The sequence below is a fragment of the Macaca thibetana genome, chromosome 19 (genome assembly GCF_024542745.1).
Source record: "Macaca thibetana thibetana isolate TM-01 chromosome 19, ASM2454274v1, whole genome shotgun sequence".
Lineage (NCBI taxonomy): Eukaryota > Metazoa > Chordata > Mammalia > Primates > Cercopithecidae > Macaca > Macaca thibetana.
In genome coordinates this window covers 42,652,914-42,670,130 of record NC_065596.1, presented here as the reverse complement: position 1 = coordinate 42,670,130, position 17,217 = coordinate 42,652,914, and the positions used below count along the sequence as shown (strand labels likewise).

At 51.0% G+C, this 17,217-nt stretch overlaps 2 protein-coding genes and 1 long non-coding RNA gene across 25 annotated transcripts in view; 1 reads left to right on the top strand and 2 right to left on the bottom strand.

Annotated features, from left to right (window-relative positions):
* Positions 1-10,239, bottom strand: part of RYR1 (ryanodine receptor 1) — a 158,547-nt gene extending 148,308 nt beyond the window's left edge. For 2 of the 3 annotated variants that reach the window (XM_050768867.1, XM_050768868.1), the window contains exons 1-5: positions 10,056-10,239; positions 3,023-3,142; positions 1,465-1,569; positions 279-353; positions 115-193 (exon numbers count right to left, since the gene is read on the bottom strand). In XM_050768867.1, coding sequence (XP_050624824.1) covers positions 115-193; positions 279-353; positions 1,465-1,569; positions 3,023-3,142; positions 10,056-10,100 — 424 coding nt within the window. In that variant the 5' untranslated portion in view covers positions 10,101-10,239. The remainder of the gene's footprint in view (positions 1-114; positions 194-278; positions 354-1,464; positions 1,570-3,022; positions 3,143-10,055) is intronic. The other variant, XM_050768869.1, reaches the window with a different exon arrangement.
* Positions 1-17,217, top strand: part of YIF1B (Yip1 interacting factor homolog B, membrane trafficking protein) — a 287,798-nt gene that overhangs the window by 79,990 nt on the left and 190,591 nt on the right. The window contains exon 1 of one of the 21 annotated variants that reach the window (XM_050769148.1): positions 1,560-1,563. The exons of 18 other annotated variants lie outside the window; for them this stretch is intronic. The gene's annotated coding sequence lies outside the window, so the exon portion shown is untranslated. Of the gene's footprint in view, positions 1-1,559; positions 1,564-5,809; positions 5,814-12,358; positions 12,363-17,217 lie in introns of those variants that run through there. 2 more of the 21 variants (XM_050769173.1, XM_050769172.1) reach the window with 2 other exon arrangements.
* LOC126942151 (uncharacterized) overlaps positions 14,442-17,217 on the bottom strand; it is a 13,375-nt gene continuing 10,599 nt past the window's right edge. Inside the window, exon 3 of the long non-coding RNA XR_007721504.1 lies at positions 14,442-14,714. This is a non-coding gene — a long non-coding RNA (uncharacterized LOC126942151). The remainder of the gene's footprint in view (positions 14,715-17,217) is intronic.

Genomic DNA, 17,217 nt, shown 5'->3' with positions numbered 1-17,217 from the left:
CATTCATGTCCCCAGGGTAGTCTCATGCTTGCCTCGGCGTTCTGCAGACCTTCTACCCCCTGAATCCCTGCTGCGGGGTCCCCTTCACACCCCCACCCCCTCCAGCCGCTGTACCTATTGCATCCTCCTGCAGTCCCACATCGAAGGCCAGCTTGTCAGTCATGGAGCGGGAGGTGGTGAGGCAGCTCAGATACTAGGGTTGTAGATGGAGGTCAGTCTCTTTCTAGCAGGCCCTGCAAGTCCTGGCCCCTGCCCAAGCCCACCGAGGTTGCACTCACCATGCGGCTGTGTGCGTGCCGGAGTAAGATGGCATGGCCATACAGGAGCGTCCTGTGTCCCCCGCCCTGGGATGACTGCAGGGGGAAGGAGGGAACAGAATAAGCACAGACCCCCAGACTCTCCAGATCCCCAAGAAGTTTGACCTAGTCACAGGTGACAAGATGCTCCCTGTGAAACGCCATGCTCAGGCCTGGAGGTAAAACAGCCTCAACTCAGACTCTCACAGGACTCCCTGCTTCAGTTTCCGCATTTATGGAAGCGGGGACAATGTCTCTGAGATGCCTATGGATGAAGCATTTTATATTCCCCAAGGCCCACTCTGTCCTCTCTGCTGCCTTCACCTTGGCTGGAAATCACTCAGGAAGACTCACTCAGGAGTCTTCTAGTTTCCTGGAGACCCTGAGGACAGCCCCAAGGTCTCATGTCCTGTGGACTTCGACCCTTCTGCTCTGACCTCCCGCAACACGCTGAGCTGCAGCCCGTGTGCTCCGGGACAGGCCTAGCAGTTGTTCCATAGGTGAACATCACCCACAGTGCTAAGACAGCCGCCCCTCCCCAGCACAAGGTCCCCAACCCGGGCCTTGGGGCGGACATCTGACTGCTCGATGTCACCATGCCTCCCATCATGGCTGTCACATGCCCACGCTCCGAGCTCGCCATGGGGGCACCATGTGATGGGGCCAGGTGATCACATGGTGGACCCACTCCTGGACCAGAGGGACTCACGCTGGGGATAGGGGAGGTGGGGGAGAGGTCCCATGCGGAGACAAGCTGGGATCAGGGTTGGGGGAAAGGACTGGAACGAGGAGAAAGGAGCAGGCGTCGGGGACAGGGGCTCAGAAGCCCCCATCCCCTTCCTTCCTTCCTGTCTGGCCTGTTCTGGGCTCCACAGCCCCCGACAACTGGGGTGGGGGAGGACCCTCCAGTCCCTGTGTGCAGGGCGTGGGCCCAAGAGACGGGCCTGCCTGGGGTCAGGAGGGGTGGAAGGACAGGTGACATCCAAGGCCAGACCTACCCACTTATCCAAATTGAGGGCCTGTGGGGGGCAGGGCAGAGACAGGAAGAAGAGCACATGGTAAGCGACCCCCGGATCCTCTCACTCATCCTTGCCACCGTGCCCTAAACGACCCCCAGGTCCTCTCACCCATCCCTGCCACCCCGCCCACCCCCAGGTGGGGTCCTCACCTCCACGCCGGCCTCCACCGTGTTGGCCAGCATCTCCTGCAGGGCTCGCACGGACAGGGACTGCTCCAGGACGAAGCAACAGATGGCCAGATCAGGGGGCACATTCTGGAGTGGGAGGGGGGATGTGAGTGAGGGGCCGGAAGACCCCCCAAGCACCATTCTCTGCCACACTCCCTCCCCTAGTCTGAATACCCACATTCCTGAGACACCAGACCCCACTCCCACCCCACAGGAAGGCCCTGCCCTCTGCCACCCCTGAATCTAGACCAACATCATGAAAACACTCTTCTGTGCCTCCTCCCTCAAACACCTCAGCCCCGCCCAGACTTCTTAGAAGCTTTCCTGACCCTAACCCTCCCCACTAACCCGTGTCCCACCTGATCTCATAGGAAGCCTCAGCCCCATACCTCCGCCCTGAGACACACTGACCCTGCTCCAAGGACAGGAATCTCCTGTTCTGTGTCCTCCTCTGCAGATGACCCCACATCCCTCCAACCCCAAGGAAGCCCCACCTCCCGCCTCCACCATCAGACAGTCCTTGCTCCTGCCTTTTCCCTCAAACACCTCTGAACTCTGCTTCACAGACACAGAAGGGCGCCCAATCTTATACTCCCTCCTCAGTTCCGTCCCCCACCCTCCGACTCCTAAACTCAAGACTCTGCTCCTCCGACCCCACTCGCTCAGACTCTGAAACTTCCCCTGCATCAGATTCCACATCCCGCGGTCTGCCAGCCCCTCCCCCAGGTCTCCTCCTTTCAGACCCCAGGCTCCTTCTACCTGTCAGCCCCCAGTCTCCCCAGTCAGCCCCCTGCGGGTGTCCCCTGACCCTCCAGGCCCCTTTGCCTTGGATCCAAGGTCCTCGGCCCCTTGATCCCCTGCCCTCTCAGACTCCAGCTGTCCCCACCCTCAGAATTCCTGGGCTTGGACTCAGGAATCACCTTCCCTCAGACCCCACTATCTAAGACCCTCAAGCCCCCACCCCCGTCAGATGCCCTACACCCTCCGCATCTCAGGCCCTGTCCCATCCTCCCCCGTCCCCACCAAGGGCCTCCTTCCCCCTAAAACACCCTGTAATGATTCAGTCTTGTTACTTGAAAAAAATTTAAAAATAAAAAATAACACATCGCAGACCCCTCCTCCTCGTCCAGGTCCTTTGCCTCATCCCGCCCCGCCCCCGCTCCCCACCTCCCCACCCATCCCTCAATTTCCCTGCTCCTCCCTCCTGAGACCCCTGTTCCCCAACCAGCCCTTCTTCTGGACTCTCAGGCCACCTCCCCTTAAACTCGAGGCTTTCTACCTACTCAGCCACCTGCCAAAGAACGTTCTGGATCAGCAGCCCCCGCCCTGGCCTACCACACCTCTGTGCACACAGGGATCCCCTCCAACACCCCAGAACCCCCACCCCTCCCCACCTCAGGTAGCCCCTCTTAGCCTCCCTCCTCACTTTCTCTCCTGTCAGCACCTCCTTTCAGACTCCCAGAACCCTCTTCTTTGGACCCCAGATTCTCTGCCCCTTCAGACCCCCGTGTCCCCAGGCCCCTCTCCCTCCTGCACAGACCTGGGCGTTGCTGGTGGGCTCCAGGAAGCACAGGCGGTTACCGAAACCCTCGGCGGCCAGGCAGAGCTTGAGCTGCTCCTTGAGCACAGTGGCGCTGCACTGCAGGACCACCTCATCATCCTGCGGAACCGAGGGGCAGGGTCTCCAGGGGTGCCTGGCCCGGATACCACAGACACTGCAGACCACAGGCCCCTCCTCCCACCCTTGTCCTTATGAAAAAGACAGTGATGAACAAGATCCACCCACCCAAGCCCTCTACCTGCTCCTGACAACTCCTTGAGATACAAGCCAGTGTCATCCCTTTATTTTATTTTTTATTATTTATTTATTTATTTATTTGAAACAGTCTCTGTTGCCCAGGCTGGAGCACAGTGTTGCAATCTCAGCTCGCTGCAGCCTCCACCTCCTGGGTTCAAGCGATTCTCCTGCCTCAGCCTCCCAAATAGCTGAAATTACAAGCATGCACCACCACGCCTGGCTAATTTTTATATTTTTAGTAGAGACAGGGTTTCACCATGTTGGCCAGGCTGCTCTCGAACTCCTGACCTCAAGTAATCATCCCATTTATTTTTATTTTTAGAGACAGGGTCTTGCTGTGTCACCCAGGCTGGAGTGAAGTGGTGTAAATTATAGCTCACTGCAACTTTGACCTCCTGGGCTCAAGCAATCCTGTTGCCTCAGCCTCCTGAGTAGCTGGGACTACAGGCATGAGCTGTTGTGCCTGGCCTATCCCCATTTTAAAATGGGGAAACTGAGGCTCAAAGTGGGATATGGATGGACCAAGGCCAACACAGTTGGTAACAGGAGGAGCTGGGATTTGAACCTGTGTCCAACTGGCTCCAGAGGCCTTCCAAGTGGGGTCTGCAAAGTGATCCACTGGAAGGTGGAAAATTGCTCAAGTTAAATTGCTTTTTAAGCTCATCTTTCTCTAAATTCTCTCTTTTGCGTGTTGTTTTAATAATAGACTGCTATTTTATCTTATTTATAGACTGCTTTCTAATGGCACCTGAATGCAACGTGAGAGCCTGGGCTGGATCCTGGAAGTATCATAAAGGACAGTATTGAGTCCAGGCGTGGTAGTTCCCACCTGCAATCCCAGCACTTTGGGAGGCCGAGGAGGTGGATCACTTGAGGTCAGGAGTTCAAGACCAGCCTGGCCAACACGGTGAAACCCCGTCTCTACAAAATAATACAAAAAGTAGCATGGTGCGGTGGTGCACGCCTGTAGTTCCAGCTACTCGGGAGTCTGAGCCAGGAGAATCGCTTGAACCCAGGAGGCAGAGGTTGCAGGGAGCTGAGATCAAGCCATTGCATTCCAGCCTAGGCGACAAAGCGAGACTCCATCTCAAAAACAAACAAACAAAACCAAAAATAGCTGGGCACAGTGGTTCACGCCTGTAATCCCAGCACCTTGGGAGGCCGAGGTGGGTGGATCACCTGAGGTCAGAAGTTCGAGACCAGCCTGACCAACATGGAGAAACCCTGTCTCTACTAAAAATACAAAAAATTAGCCAGGCGTGGTGGCGTATGCCTGTAATCCCAGCTACTCGGGAGGCTGAGGCAGGAGAATCGCTTGAGCCTGGGAGGTGGAGATTGCAGTGACCAGAGATCACGCCATTGCACTCCAGCTGGGAAACAAGAGCAAAACTCCAGCCTGGGCAAAACTCCATCTCAAAAACAACAACAACAACAAAACAAAACAAAACAAAAAAACATAGTAATGGTATAGCCTGTATTTATTAAGCACTTTACTGGCTCCCAGGCCTTATGCTGTGGGTCTTACACTCATTTAACAGACCCTGATTGACCCTCTGCCATGGGCCAGGTGCTGTTCTAGGCACTGAATACAGAGCAGAGAATAAAGTAAACGAGATCAAGATCCCTGCCCTGGTTGGACGCGGTGGTTCGCACCTGTAAATCTCAACAGTTTGGGAGGCTGAGGCGGAAGGATTGCTTGAGCCCAGGAGTTCAAGACCAGCCTGGGCAACATAATGAGACCCCCATCTCTACAAAAGTTAAAAATTAAAAATTAGCCGGGCATGGTGGTACACTCCTGTAGTCCCTGCTACTCGGGAGGCTGAGGTGGGAGGACTGCCAAGTCCGGGAAATCTAGGCTGCAGTGAGTCATGATCAAGCCCCACCTCCCTGGGGCCCCTGAGACAGATTGAGACCGTGTCTCAAAAGAAAAAAAAAAAAAAACACTGCCCTCAGGGAGCTTAAATCCTCATGATGGAGACAGGCAATAAACAGGTGAATTAATATGTAGTGTTAATGTCAGTGATAGGTGTTATGGAAAAAATAACCCAGGCTGATGTAAGAGAGTGGCTTTTGGGATGGGGATGAGATCAGTGAGGGAGTGAAGTGACAGCCTCTCCAAGGAGGTGACATTTGAGTTGAGCCTTGTCCAAATAACAAGAAGGAATCAGGCCTGCTCATCTCTGGGGGAAGAGGAGGGAGTCTGGGCCAAGGTCTCTGGCTGGTGGGTGCTGGGGTGTTGAGGACCAGCACAGGAGACAGAGCAGGATGGTGGCCGCAGTGGGGAGAGGAAAACAGGGAGGAGATGAGGTCAGAGAGATACTTGCATGGGTCCCTTGAAAAAAAATTTTTTTAAGAGACTGGGTCTCACTCTGTCTCCCGGGATGGAGTGCAGTGGTACGATCATAGCTCACTGCAGCCTCGGACTCTTAGGCTGAGTGATCCTCTCCATTCAGCTTCCTGAGAAGCTATGACTGCAGGCTCATGCCACCATGCCCAGCTAATTTAAAATATACATATTTTCATAGACACGGGGTCTTGCTCTGTTGCCCAGGGTGGAGTGCAGTGGCAAGATCACAGCTCACTGCAGCCTCCAACTCCTGGTTTCGAGTGATCTGCCCACCTCAGCCTCCTGAGTACCTGGGACTACAGGTGCACATTGCCACGCCCAGCTAAAGTTTAACATTTTTTGTAAAGACAAGGTCTGCCTATGTTGCCCAGGCTGTTCTTGAACACCTGGCCTCAAGCAGTCCTCCTGCTTCAGCCTCCCAAAGAGAAGGGATTACAGGTGTAAGCCATGGGGTCTGGCTATGGTATATATTATTGTCCCCATTTTCCAGATGAGAACCCTGAGGCTCAGACAGAAAACTAAAAATCACTAGCCCCAAATTAGGAAGCAGGCAAATGGCAAAGCCAGGATGCAAAGCGGAGACAGATGGCCTAATTGTTACCGCATTGATTCTCAAACTTTTCCTGAATTAGAATGAAGGGAGGCCAAGCGCAGTGGCTCATTCCTGTAATCCCAGCACTTTGGGATCCAACAAGGTGGGTGGATCACTTCAGGTCAGGAGTTCGAGACCAGCCTGGCCAACATAGTGAAACCCCATCTCTACTAAAAGTACAAAAATTAGCTGGATGTAGTGGTGCATGCCTGTAATCCCAGCTACTCTGGAGGCTGAGACAGGAGAATCGCTTGAACCCGGGAGGTGGAGGTTGTAGTGAGCCGAGATCATGCCACTGCACTCCAGCCTGGGCTATAGAGCAAGACTCTATCTTAAAAAAAAAAAAAAAAAAAAAAAAAAATGAAGGAGGGAGGAGGGTTCTGGTTAAAAATGTAGCTTCCCTGCTGGCCCAGTCCCCTACCACTGTCATGAGCCTGATTTGGGGTCAGCAGGGAATGTGTACTCTTAACCAGACCCCAGGAGCTACTAACTTGGGCCAGGGTTTGAGAAGCCCCAGCCTGGGTAGGGGTAGAGGTCACCACCCACCAAAGGGAAGTGAAATCAGTTTGTCGGCGGGGCTGTGGCTATCGCGCTTAACCAAATGAAGCAAAATGGAGCAAGAATAGAAAATAACAGTGTGCACATCATGCTTCAGGGGCCATCTACATTTTATGAGACTTATTTCAGTTAAAAATAGGTATGTGTGAATGGTCACAGGTCCTGTGTTGTCCATAATAGTAAAAATTGGAGACGATTCAAATGTCCATCAGCAGGTGAACTGATAAACACACCACAGTATAGTTGCACAGTGGAATATTACTCGGCAACAAAAAGCAACAAACTCAATACACGCTACGTGGATGAATGTCAAAAAGATTATGCTGAGTGAAAGAAGAAAGGCTGGGCACAGTGGCTCATGCCTATAATCTCAAAACTTTGGGAGGCCAAGGCCGGAGGATTTCTTGAGCCAGGAGTTCGAGACCAGCCTGGGCAATATAGTGAGACCTCACCTCTACAATTTTACAAATTAGCCAAGCATGGTGCTACGCACATATAGTCCCAGCTACTCGGGAGGCTGAGGTAGGAGGATCACTGGAGCCTGGGAAGTGGAGGTTGCATTGAACCAACCATTGAACCACTGTACTCCAGCCTGGGCAACAGATTGAGACATTGTCTTAAAAAAAAAAAAAAAAAAAAAAAAAAAAAAAGGCCGGGCGCGATGGCTTGCGCGATGGCTCATGCGATGGGTGGATCGCCTGAGGTCAGGAGTTCGAGACCAGCCTGGCCAACATGGTGAAGCCCCATCTCTACTAAAAATACAAAAAATTAGCCAGGCTTGGTGGCACATGCCTGTAACCCCAGCTACTCAGGGGGCTAAGGCAGAAGAATTGCTTGAACCCAGGAGGCAGAGGTTGCAGTGAGCTGCGATCACGCCATTGCACTCCAACCTAGGCAACAAGAGTGAAACTCTGTCTCAAAAAAAAAAAAAAAAAACACTTATTGAACACATAAAATAGGTAAAATGTATTGAAGGTCAATTACACCTCAATAAAGTTGATTTTTAATCATGTCTATGCATGTGTGAATGTACTGAGTTGTAAGACAGAATATATATATATATATATATTTTTTTTTTTGAGACGGAGTCTCACTCTGTTGCCCAGGTGGGAGTGCAGTGGCGCGATCTGCACTCACTGCAAGCTCTGTCACCTCCCGGGTTCACGCCATTCTCCTGCCTCAGCCTCCCAAGAAGCTAGGACTACAGGTGCCCACCACCACGCCCAGCTAATTTTTTGTATTTTTAATAGAGACAGAGTTTCACCGTGTTCGTCAGGATGGTCTCGATCTCCTGACCTCATGATCCGCCCACCTCGGCCTCCCAAAGTGCTGGGATTACAGGCGTGAGCCACCGCACCCGGCCAACAGAATATATTTCTTATGGGTGGGATGGGGTCCAAAAGGTTTTTTATTCTGAGACGGAGTCTTGCCCTGTCACCCAGGCTGGAGTGTGCAGTGGCACAATCTCGACTCAATGCAAGCTCTGCCTCCCAGGTTCAAGCAATCCTCCCACTTCAGCCTCCTGAGTAGCTATGATTACAGGCATGCACCACCACACCTGGCCAATATTTTTTTGTATTTTTAGTAGAGACAGGGTTTCACCATGTTCGCCAGGCTGGTCTCAAACTCCTGACCTCAAGTGATCCACCCACCTTGGCCTCCCAAAGTGCTGGGATTACAGGCATGAGCCACCGAGCCCAGCCTCCAAAAAGTTTTGAGAAATCCACCACAAGCTCAGTAACACTCAGAAAAACTGACCCAGTCTGGGGTGGAGAGATTCTAGGGCCAAGCCTCCAGAACCCTAACACTGACTACTTTGGTAAGTCTGGGCCCAGTTTTGCTCTGGTGAAGGCAATGGGGCTGGGCACCAGGGGCATCCAGAGATGCCACTTCCTGGCCTTGACCTTGGGTGAGTGATTCTACCATTCGGGCCTTGGTTTCCCTCAAATCTCTCAGGGAGATAAAGATAGGACCCTACCTCAGAAGACAGGGCAGCGAGGATATAATTAGATGTCTCAGGAGGCAGAGGCCCAGGGCACGGGGCCTGGTTTAGAGCAACAGTTCAAGGGCCATTGGCCATGGCCATGGTCTTATTAGGGCTGGGGAGGGCCCAACCCATGGTGTCTGCTGAGGGACTGGGGCTGGGGAGAGAGCCTCAGCTGAAGCTAGGCCCCTTCCCAGCTGTCCCCATCCTTCACTACCAGCCCCAGCTGTTTGTTCCTCTCTCCCAGGAAACCGGACCCTGCTCTCCAGGGTCCTATTCTGGGGCCAGAATGCTGTGTCAGCATTTCCTGCGTGGCTCCAAAGCCCCGGGGGAGGGGCGGGGCTAGCGTTGGGTCAGCAGACCTAGCCCAGAGCAGAGGACGTCCCCTCCCATAGTTACGGCCCCACACCCTGCAGAGCCACTGGGAGGGGAAGGTGGGAAGGGCCGGGAGATGGCAGCCCCTCCTCCCTCTCGTCCCCTCCCCAGGCCCCAGAAAAGCGGGCTATTCTGGGAGGGCCACCTGTTGTTCCAGTTCCCATCCCTGCCCCCAGCTAGGGCTCAGAGATGCAGGGAGTGACCCAGCTAGAGAGACACAGAAAATCAGAGGGCCTTAAGCTAAGAAACAGAGACAGGGAGACTGAGATGGAGGAAGAGACAGAGATATGGAGACACCCAAAGAGACAGATGGGGAGAGACCCTCCAAGACCATTAGCAGCCACTGGGAGCAGCCCTCCTGCCCAAAACAAAGAAGGAAAGACCCAGAACCCAAGAGATCCCTCCCCCACGAGACCCTTAAGGGCTAGGAATTGGAAGCAGCTGTGTCCTCCAACCCACCCCCCCCCCCCCCCCCCCCACCCCCCCCCAGCTCCCTTCCCAAGAATTTAAATAGGTCAGAGTCTGGAGCAAAAAGAAAATTAGGGCTGAGGTGGGGGTTGGGGGCACGGCTAAATTAAGCCCAGGAATTAGAACCACCTTCTCCAAGTGCCTGCTTCCAGGATGGTGCGAGGGTGTGCTGCCTCAGGGGTCCTTCTTGTGGGGGACAATTCGCTAATGTCAGAAGAGAGGGCAACCGAAGATCCCTCTCCCATTCTGGAGTCCCCAATCCTACTAATTCTCTGTAGTGAGAAAGGTGAAAGAGACTAAAAGACAGAGTGACAGTCACTCAAAGTGACACAGGAAGAGACCTCGAGTCTCAGAGACCACCGGTAAACCGGACAGGGACGTTCAGAGACAGAGACACCCTCAGAGAGCCCCGAGAGATAGCCCGACAGACCCCTAACCCAGAAATACGCACCGTCCGCAGGAACTGGACGTCGTCCTCGCCTTCTGCGTCAGCCATGATGTCGAGGTCCGAGGGCCAGGGTCTGAGATCAGGGAACAGAGGGAGAGGGCTGCGGGCTGGGCGGGAGGGCTGGGAGCGGGCTGGGGTCGGAGACCTCTGGGGACGCCAGAGGCACCCGCGAGGTGGATGGAACTGAGAGGAGGACACGCGTGCTGGACAGAGATGGGAGGAAGGCCCCGCCCCCGGGCCCCATTGGACCAGGACTCCTGGCCACGCCCCTTCGCCGGAGCCCCGCCCACATACCCCAAATCTTGGCTGGAGGTTTGCCTGGCCGCCGGAGGTAGGGTGGGAGAGGGAGTGTCTAGAAGGTACCTGCGTTCTCTCCCCCTACCACGGTAAGTAACGTGCCATCATTCTCCCATTTCACAGAGGGCAGACTGAGGCTCTGCGTGGGGAAGCCCTTGCAAGGTATCACGCAGCAGAGCAGGGCTGTGCACCAGGTCTCCTGACTTTAAAAAGCACCAAACATAGTGATTAAGAACAAGAACTCCGGCCGGGCGTGGTGGCTCACCCCTGTAATCCCCAGCACTTTAGGACGCCAAGGTGGGTGGATCACTCGAGGTCAGGAGTTCGAGACCAGCCTGGCCAACATGGTGAAACCCCGTCTCTACTAAAAGTACAAAAATTAGCCAGCCGTGGGGACACACGCTTGTAATCCCAGCCACTTGGGAAACTGAGGCAGGAGAATTGCTTGAACTCGGGAGGCAGAAGCTGAAGTGAGCCGAGATTGATCCACTGCACTCCAGCCTGGGCGAGACTCCATCTAAAAAAGAAAAAAAAAGAACAAGGACTCCGACTCCGAGCCAGATAATCTGGATCTGAATCCCACCCAGCCTTGCCACTCCCTTGAGTTACATGGATAAGCCACTTAGCTTCTCTGTGCCTCGGTTTCCCCATCCAGTAAGGGGAATATTAATAGTACCGACCTCACGTGGTTGTTGGGCGAGTTAAATGAGGTAATTAATTTACAGCACTTAAAACAGTGCCAGTGCCTGGTTAAGGTAATGTAAGTGTTGCTATTATTATTATTATATTATTATTATTATTATTATTTGAGACAGACTCTCGCTCTTGTTGCCCAGACTGGAGTGCAGTGGCCAGATCTCGGCTCATTGCAAACTCCACCTCCTGGGTTCAAACGATTCCCCTGCTCAGCCTCCCAAGTAGCTGGGATTACAGGCACCTGCCAACACACCCGGCTAATTTTTGTATTTTTGGTAGAGATAGGGTTTCACCATGTTGGCCAGGCTGGTCTCGAACTCCTGACCTCATGATCCACCTGCCTCAGCCTCCCAAAGTGCTGGGATTACAGGTGTAAACCACCACGTCCAGCCTTATTAAAATTATTATTAGGCCAGACACAGTGGCTCATGCCTGTAATCCCAGCACATTGGGAGGCCAAGGCAGACAGATCATTTGAAGCCAGGAATTTGAGACCAGCTTGGCCAACATGGTGAAACCCTGGCTCTACTAAAAACACAGAAATTAGCAGGGCATGGTGGCGCACAACTGTAATCCCAGCTACTTGGGAGGCTGAGGCACAAGAATCATTTGAGCCCAGGAGGCAGAGGTTGTAGTGAGCCGAGATTGTACCACTACACTCCAGCCCAGGTGACAGAGCAAGGCTCTATCTAAAACATATATATATATATTTTTTATTAACATGTAGTGGTGTACAGTAAGTTATATAAAACAATATCCCATAGTTAAACAAAATTACATAGAAACCGTTCTTCAACGTATAGCAGGTTTCTAGGTGTTCCATAATTAAATACTGATGTTAGTACAACTGCAATAAATAGCACAAAAGTTTGTGTCATATTATGGAATTATATAATTCGACGTTATATAATGTATAATTATATAATTAAATATTTAGGCCAATATAATTATGCTGTACAATACAATTCTATGTTGTATCTATTATATATTATCTAACACATAGTTGTATACTAAGTATTGTTTTTCCCTAAAACTTTGTGTGAATGTGAAATGATTCTGTCATTGAGCGTTATATCATAAGTTATTAATAGCGTTTCTTATTTTTGTCAGTCTCATTATGTGTGTTAAGACCTACCCCTGTTGCTCTGTGGACACCTGGTGTGTGACAGTGGTGGCTTTGCAGGATTCTTTGGTGACTGATCCCTTCTGTTTATCCACCTACCCCTACTGGGAGTGGACACCCAGGCTGCCTCCATCTTCCCCGAAATAATGCTGGAGGGAACATCTGTGTATTGGTCCCCCAGGAAGCTGAGGGGGAATGTTTTGTTGTGCACACCCAGAAGCTAATTGCTGGGTGACATATTCACGTGCACAATTTGTGTAAGTAGTGCCAGTTAGCCCTCAGAATGGCTACTCACTATCAGTCCATGAGAGTCCCTGGGTCCCCATATCCCCAACCCCCATGTGGCATTTCCAACTTAACTAATTTTTTGCCAGATTTATATAGGATGACTCGCTGTTTTTTGTTTTGTTTTGTTTTTTGAGATGGAGTCTTGCTCTGTCACACAGTTTGGAGTACAGTAACGCGATCTCGGCTCACTACAAACTCTGCCTCCCGGGTTCACGCCACTCTCCTGCCTCAGCCTCCCGAGTAGCTGGGACTACAGGCATCCACCACCATGCCCGGCTAGTTTTTGTTCTAGTTTTTAGTAGAGATGGGGTTTCACCATGTTAGCCGGGATGGTCTCGATCTCCTGACCTCGTGATCTGCCCTCCTCAGCCTCCCAAAGTGCTGGGATTACAGGCGTGAGCCACCATGCCTGGCCAATTCACTGTTTTTTAATTCATTTTCTCTATTTTACTTTTAGAGATGGGGTCTCACTTTGTTGCCCAGGCTGGGGTGTGGTGGCGCAATTATGATTCACTGCTGCCTGAAACTCCTGGGCTCGAGGATCCTCCCACCTCAACCTCCTGAGTAGCTGGGACAACAGGCTTGCGCCACCACGCCCAGCTAACTTTTAAGCTTTTTATAGAGATGGGGTCTTGCTATATTGCCCAGGCTGCTATTGAACTGCTGGGCTCAAGTGACCCTCCTACCTTGGCTTCCCAAAGTGCTGGGATTACAGGCATGAACCACCACACCTAGCCTCGTTGTCATTTTAATTTCCACTTCCCTGATGAGTTACCAACAATTTCTAGCATCTTCTCAGGTGCCTGTCAGAGTTTTGGGTTTCTTTGTCATCTGCTCATTGTGCTGTCTTCTCACTTTTTTTTTTTTGTCTTGTTTTTTTGAGACAGAGTCTCACTCTGTCACCCAAGCTGGAGTTCAATGACGCCATCTCGGCTCACTGCAACCTCCACCTCGCGGGTTCAAGCAATTCTCCTGCCTCAGCCCCCTCGGGACTACAGGCATATGCTGCCACACCTGGCTAATTTCTTTTGTATTTCAGTAGAGATGGGGTTTCACTGTGTTGCCCAGGCTGGTCTCGAACTCCTGAGCTCAGCCAATCCACCTGCCTTGGCCTCCCAAAGTGCTAGGATTACAGGCGTGAGCCACCGTACCCTACATAACTTTTGTATTTTTAGTAGAGACGGGGTTTCGCCATGTTCGCCAGAGTGGTCTCGAACTCCTGACCTCAGGTGATCTACTCGCCTTGGTCTCCCAAAGTGCTGAGATTATAGGCATGTAATCTTACATTACAGGCGCAGGAGCCACCCTGCCCGGCCATTTTTCTAATATGGTTGCTGTCTTTTTTGCTTGGTAATTTGCAGCTGTTCCTTTTTTTTTTTTTTTTTTTTTTTTTTTTTTTTTTTTTAGATGCAGTCCCATTCTGTCTCCCAGGCTGGAGTGCAGTGGCTCAATCCCAGCTCACTGCAACCTCCACCTCCTGGGTTCAACTGATTCTCATGCCTCAGCCTCCCGAGTAGCTGGGATGACAGAGCAACACCTATGCCCACACCCTGCTAATTTTTGTATTTTTAATAGAGACGGGGTTTTGCCACGTTGGCCAGGTCGGCCTCAAACTCCTGATCTCAAGTGATCTGCCCGCCTCAGCTTCTCAAAGTGCTGGGATTACAGGCATGAGCTACCGCACCCAGCCTATATTTTAGATATTAATTTCTCATTGATTTTGAAGTATTGCAAACACCTTTTCCCCTTCTGTCATCTGATATTGGTCCCATGATATCTTCGTTAAAAGAAAATCTGCCTGTAATCTCAGCACTTTGGGAGGCCTAGATGAAAGGATCCCGTGGGCCCAGGAGTTTGAGACCAACTGGACAACAAAGCAAGATCCCATCTTTAAAATTTTAAAAAGAAAGAAAGAAGAACAACAACAAGAGAAGAAAATCTGTATTTGCATGTTATCATGTGCATCATTTTTCTGCCTTATGAGTTTCTGTGGTTTGATTTGGAAGTCCCTTCCTTTGTGGTCATCAGCATTAGTATTGTCTGTATTCTTGGCCAGCCCGAGGACTAAGGCTGCCTGTGTACAGTATAAACAGGCGCCAGGATTCCTGACCTCCTCCCTGAGGATTTTCTGGGTCCCCAGGGCCTGGAGACACTACCACACTACGAAGTCTCTGCTCAGCCAGGATCGTTAAGTCACATTCAAGACGCAGGTGCTACAGGAGATGGACTGAGAGAGAGTCAGACGGCACACCATGGGGCTGTGGGGAGAGAGGGTGAAACAGGGCCGGAAGAGAGAGAGTCTGAAGCTATGGTAACGTCGCGTGATGGAAAAACTAAAGAGAGCGGGTTCGACGACTGTCTAAATGTTCTGGCATGGAAAAAATATACATCCACGGCGCCTTCTTTTAGTGAAAAAAGAAAAGTGGAAAAATATACTTCTGAGAGAATGGTTTCAATGAATTGGCTAACATGCTATGTTTGGCAGAATCACAGTAACTACTATGACCCATTTATTCCACTCCTGGGTACTGCCCTACAATATGGTACACTCTATGTTCACCAAAAGTCAGATGCTCAAATAGTCACCGCAGCCCCAGCCTGGAAACAACTCAGATGTCCATCCCAGGAAAATTGATCAATAATCCACGGAGGCCGGGAACAGTGGTTCATGCCTGGAAAGTCAGCACTTTGGAGGCATAGGAGGGAGGATCGCTCGAACCTAGGAGTTCGAGATCAGCCTAGGCAGCAAAGTGAGACTCTGTTTCTACAGGAAAATAATACTTAAAAAAAAAAAAATTAGCAGGGCACAGTGGTGTGCACTTGTAGTCCTAGTCACTCAGGAGGCTGAGGTGGGAAGATTACTTGAGCCCAGGAGTCTGAGGCTGCAGTGAGCTAGGATCTCACCACTGCACTCCAGCCTTGGTGACAGAGCGAGACCCTGCTGTGGAGTCCTAATTAAGAAAAAAGAGTCAGGATGGCAGGACCAAAGAATTTTAGAAAAACAGATAAGCTATAAGTTTGTCTTTTTTTATGGTCTAGGACATAATAGTCCTCTTGTATAGATAACTCACTTAACTTAAAATGTTTCAGTGTCTAGTTATTACCAGCCTCTAGACTGATTAAAAATATAACTTAGTGCGGTGACTCACGCCTGTAACCCCAGCACTTTGGGAGGCTGAGGCGGGTGGATTACTTGAGACCAGGAGTTCAAGACCAGCCTGGCCAACATGATGAAACCCTGTCTCTACAAAAAAATACAAAAATTAGCTGGGCGTGGTGGCGCACACCTGTGATCCCAGATACTGGAGAGGCTGAGGCAGGAGAATCGCTTGAACCCAGGAGGCAGAGGTTGCAGTGAGCTGAGGTCGCGCCACTGCACTCCAGCCTGGGCGACAGAGCAAGACTCTGTCTCAAAAAAAAAATAAAAAATAAAAGCCGGGCACGGTGTCTCACGCCTGTAATCCCAGCACTTTGGGAAGCCGAGGCGGGCGGATCACCTGAGGTCAGAAGATCGAGACCATTCTGGCTAACACGGTGAAACCCCGTCTCTACTAAAAATACAAAAAATTAGCCGGGCGCGGTGGCGGGCACCTGTAGTCCCAGCTACTCGGGAGGCTGAGGCAGGAGAATGGCATGGGCCTGGGAGGCGGAGCTGGCAGTGAGCCGAGATTGCGGCGCTGCACTCCAGCCTGGGCGACAGAGCAAGACTCCGTCTCAAAAAAAAAAAAAGAAAGATGGAAGTTAACATGCCACCAGCCCACTTAGTCACTATCCACAACACCTATCTCTAAATAAATTATATATATATATGTCATGGAATTGTCACATAATGAAAGACTATACGGAAATTATTATTATTTTAAGACAGAGTCTCACCCTGTCGCCCAGGCTGAAGTGCAGTGTGCGATCTCAGCTCACTGCAACCTCCTCTTCCCGGGTTCAGCCTCAGCCTCCCAAGTAGCTGGGATTACAGGCACCCACCACCACGCCCGGCACATTTTTATATTTGTAGTAGAGATGGGAGTTTCACCATGTTGGCCAGGCTGGTCTCAAACTCCTGACCTCAAGTGATCTGCCCAACTCAGCCTCCCAAAGTGCTGGGATTACAGGCGTGAGCCACCGTGCCCGGCCAAAAAAAGGAATAAATTATAACCAAATATGATAACACGAAAGAACTGCAAAAACAAGACGTGGAGAGAAAGAACCCAGATTCAATACAGGAGTCCATTTTTATCCAGCTCAAAATGAGATGAAACTACTGCACTAGACTTCGGGCGAGTGGGGATCTGTGGGAATTCGTGCTGGGAAGAAAGACGGGGCTTGTGGAGGGTGACAGTGTTCTGTGTCTTGATTTGTATGAATGTCACACAGGTTTGCTCAGTTGGTGACATTTCATCAACCTAAATACTTAATGATTGGTGATCTTTTTTGTACTTCGATTTAAAAAAAAAAAAAGGTCGAGCATGACACATTTAGGTAAAAAGAAAAAAATGCACACTCAAAAGAAAAGTCTGTTTCTAGGAGCACATGTTTATACGATGTGCTTAAACGCACAGACAGCAGTTTGGACGAAACTCGACAACATGTCATATTGGTCACACCCTGCTTAAGAAAGACAGGGGATGGGGAGGGGCTTCCCAAAGGCTTTACCTCCATCTTTGATGGTTTTTGATGTGTGTGTGGGTTTTTTTTGTTTTGTTCTGTTTTTTGTTTTTTGAGATAGGACTGACGTGCAGTGGCACCATCATGGCTCACTACAGC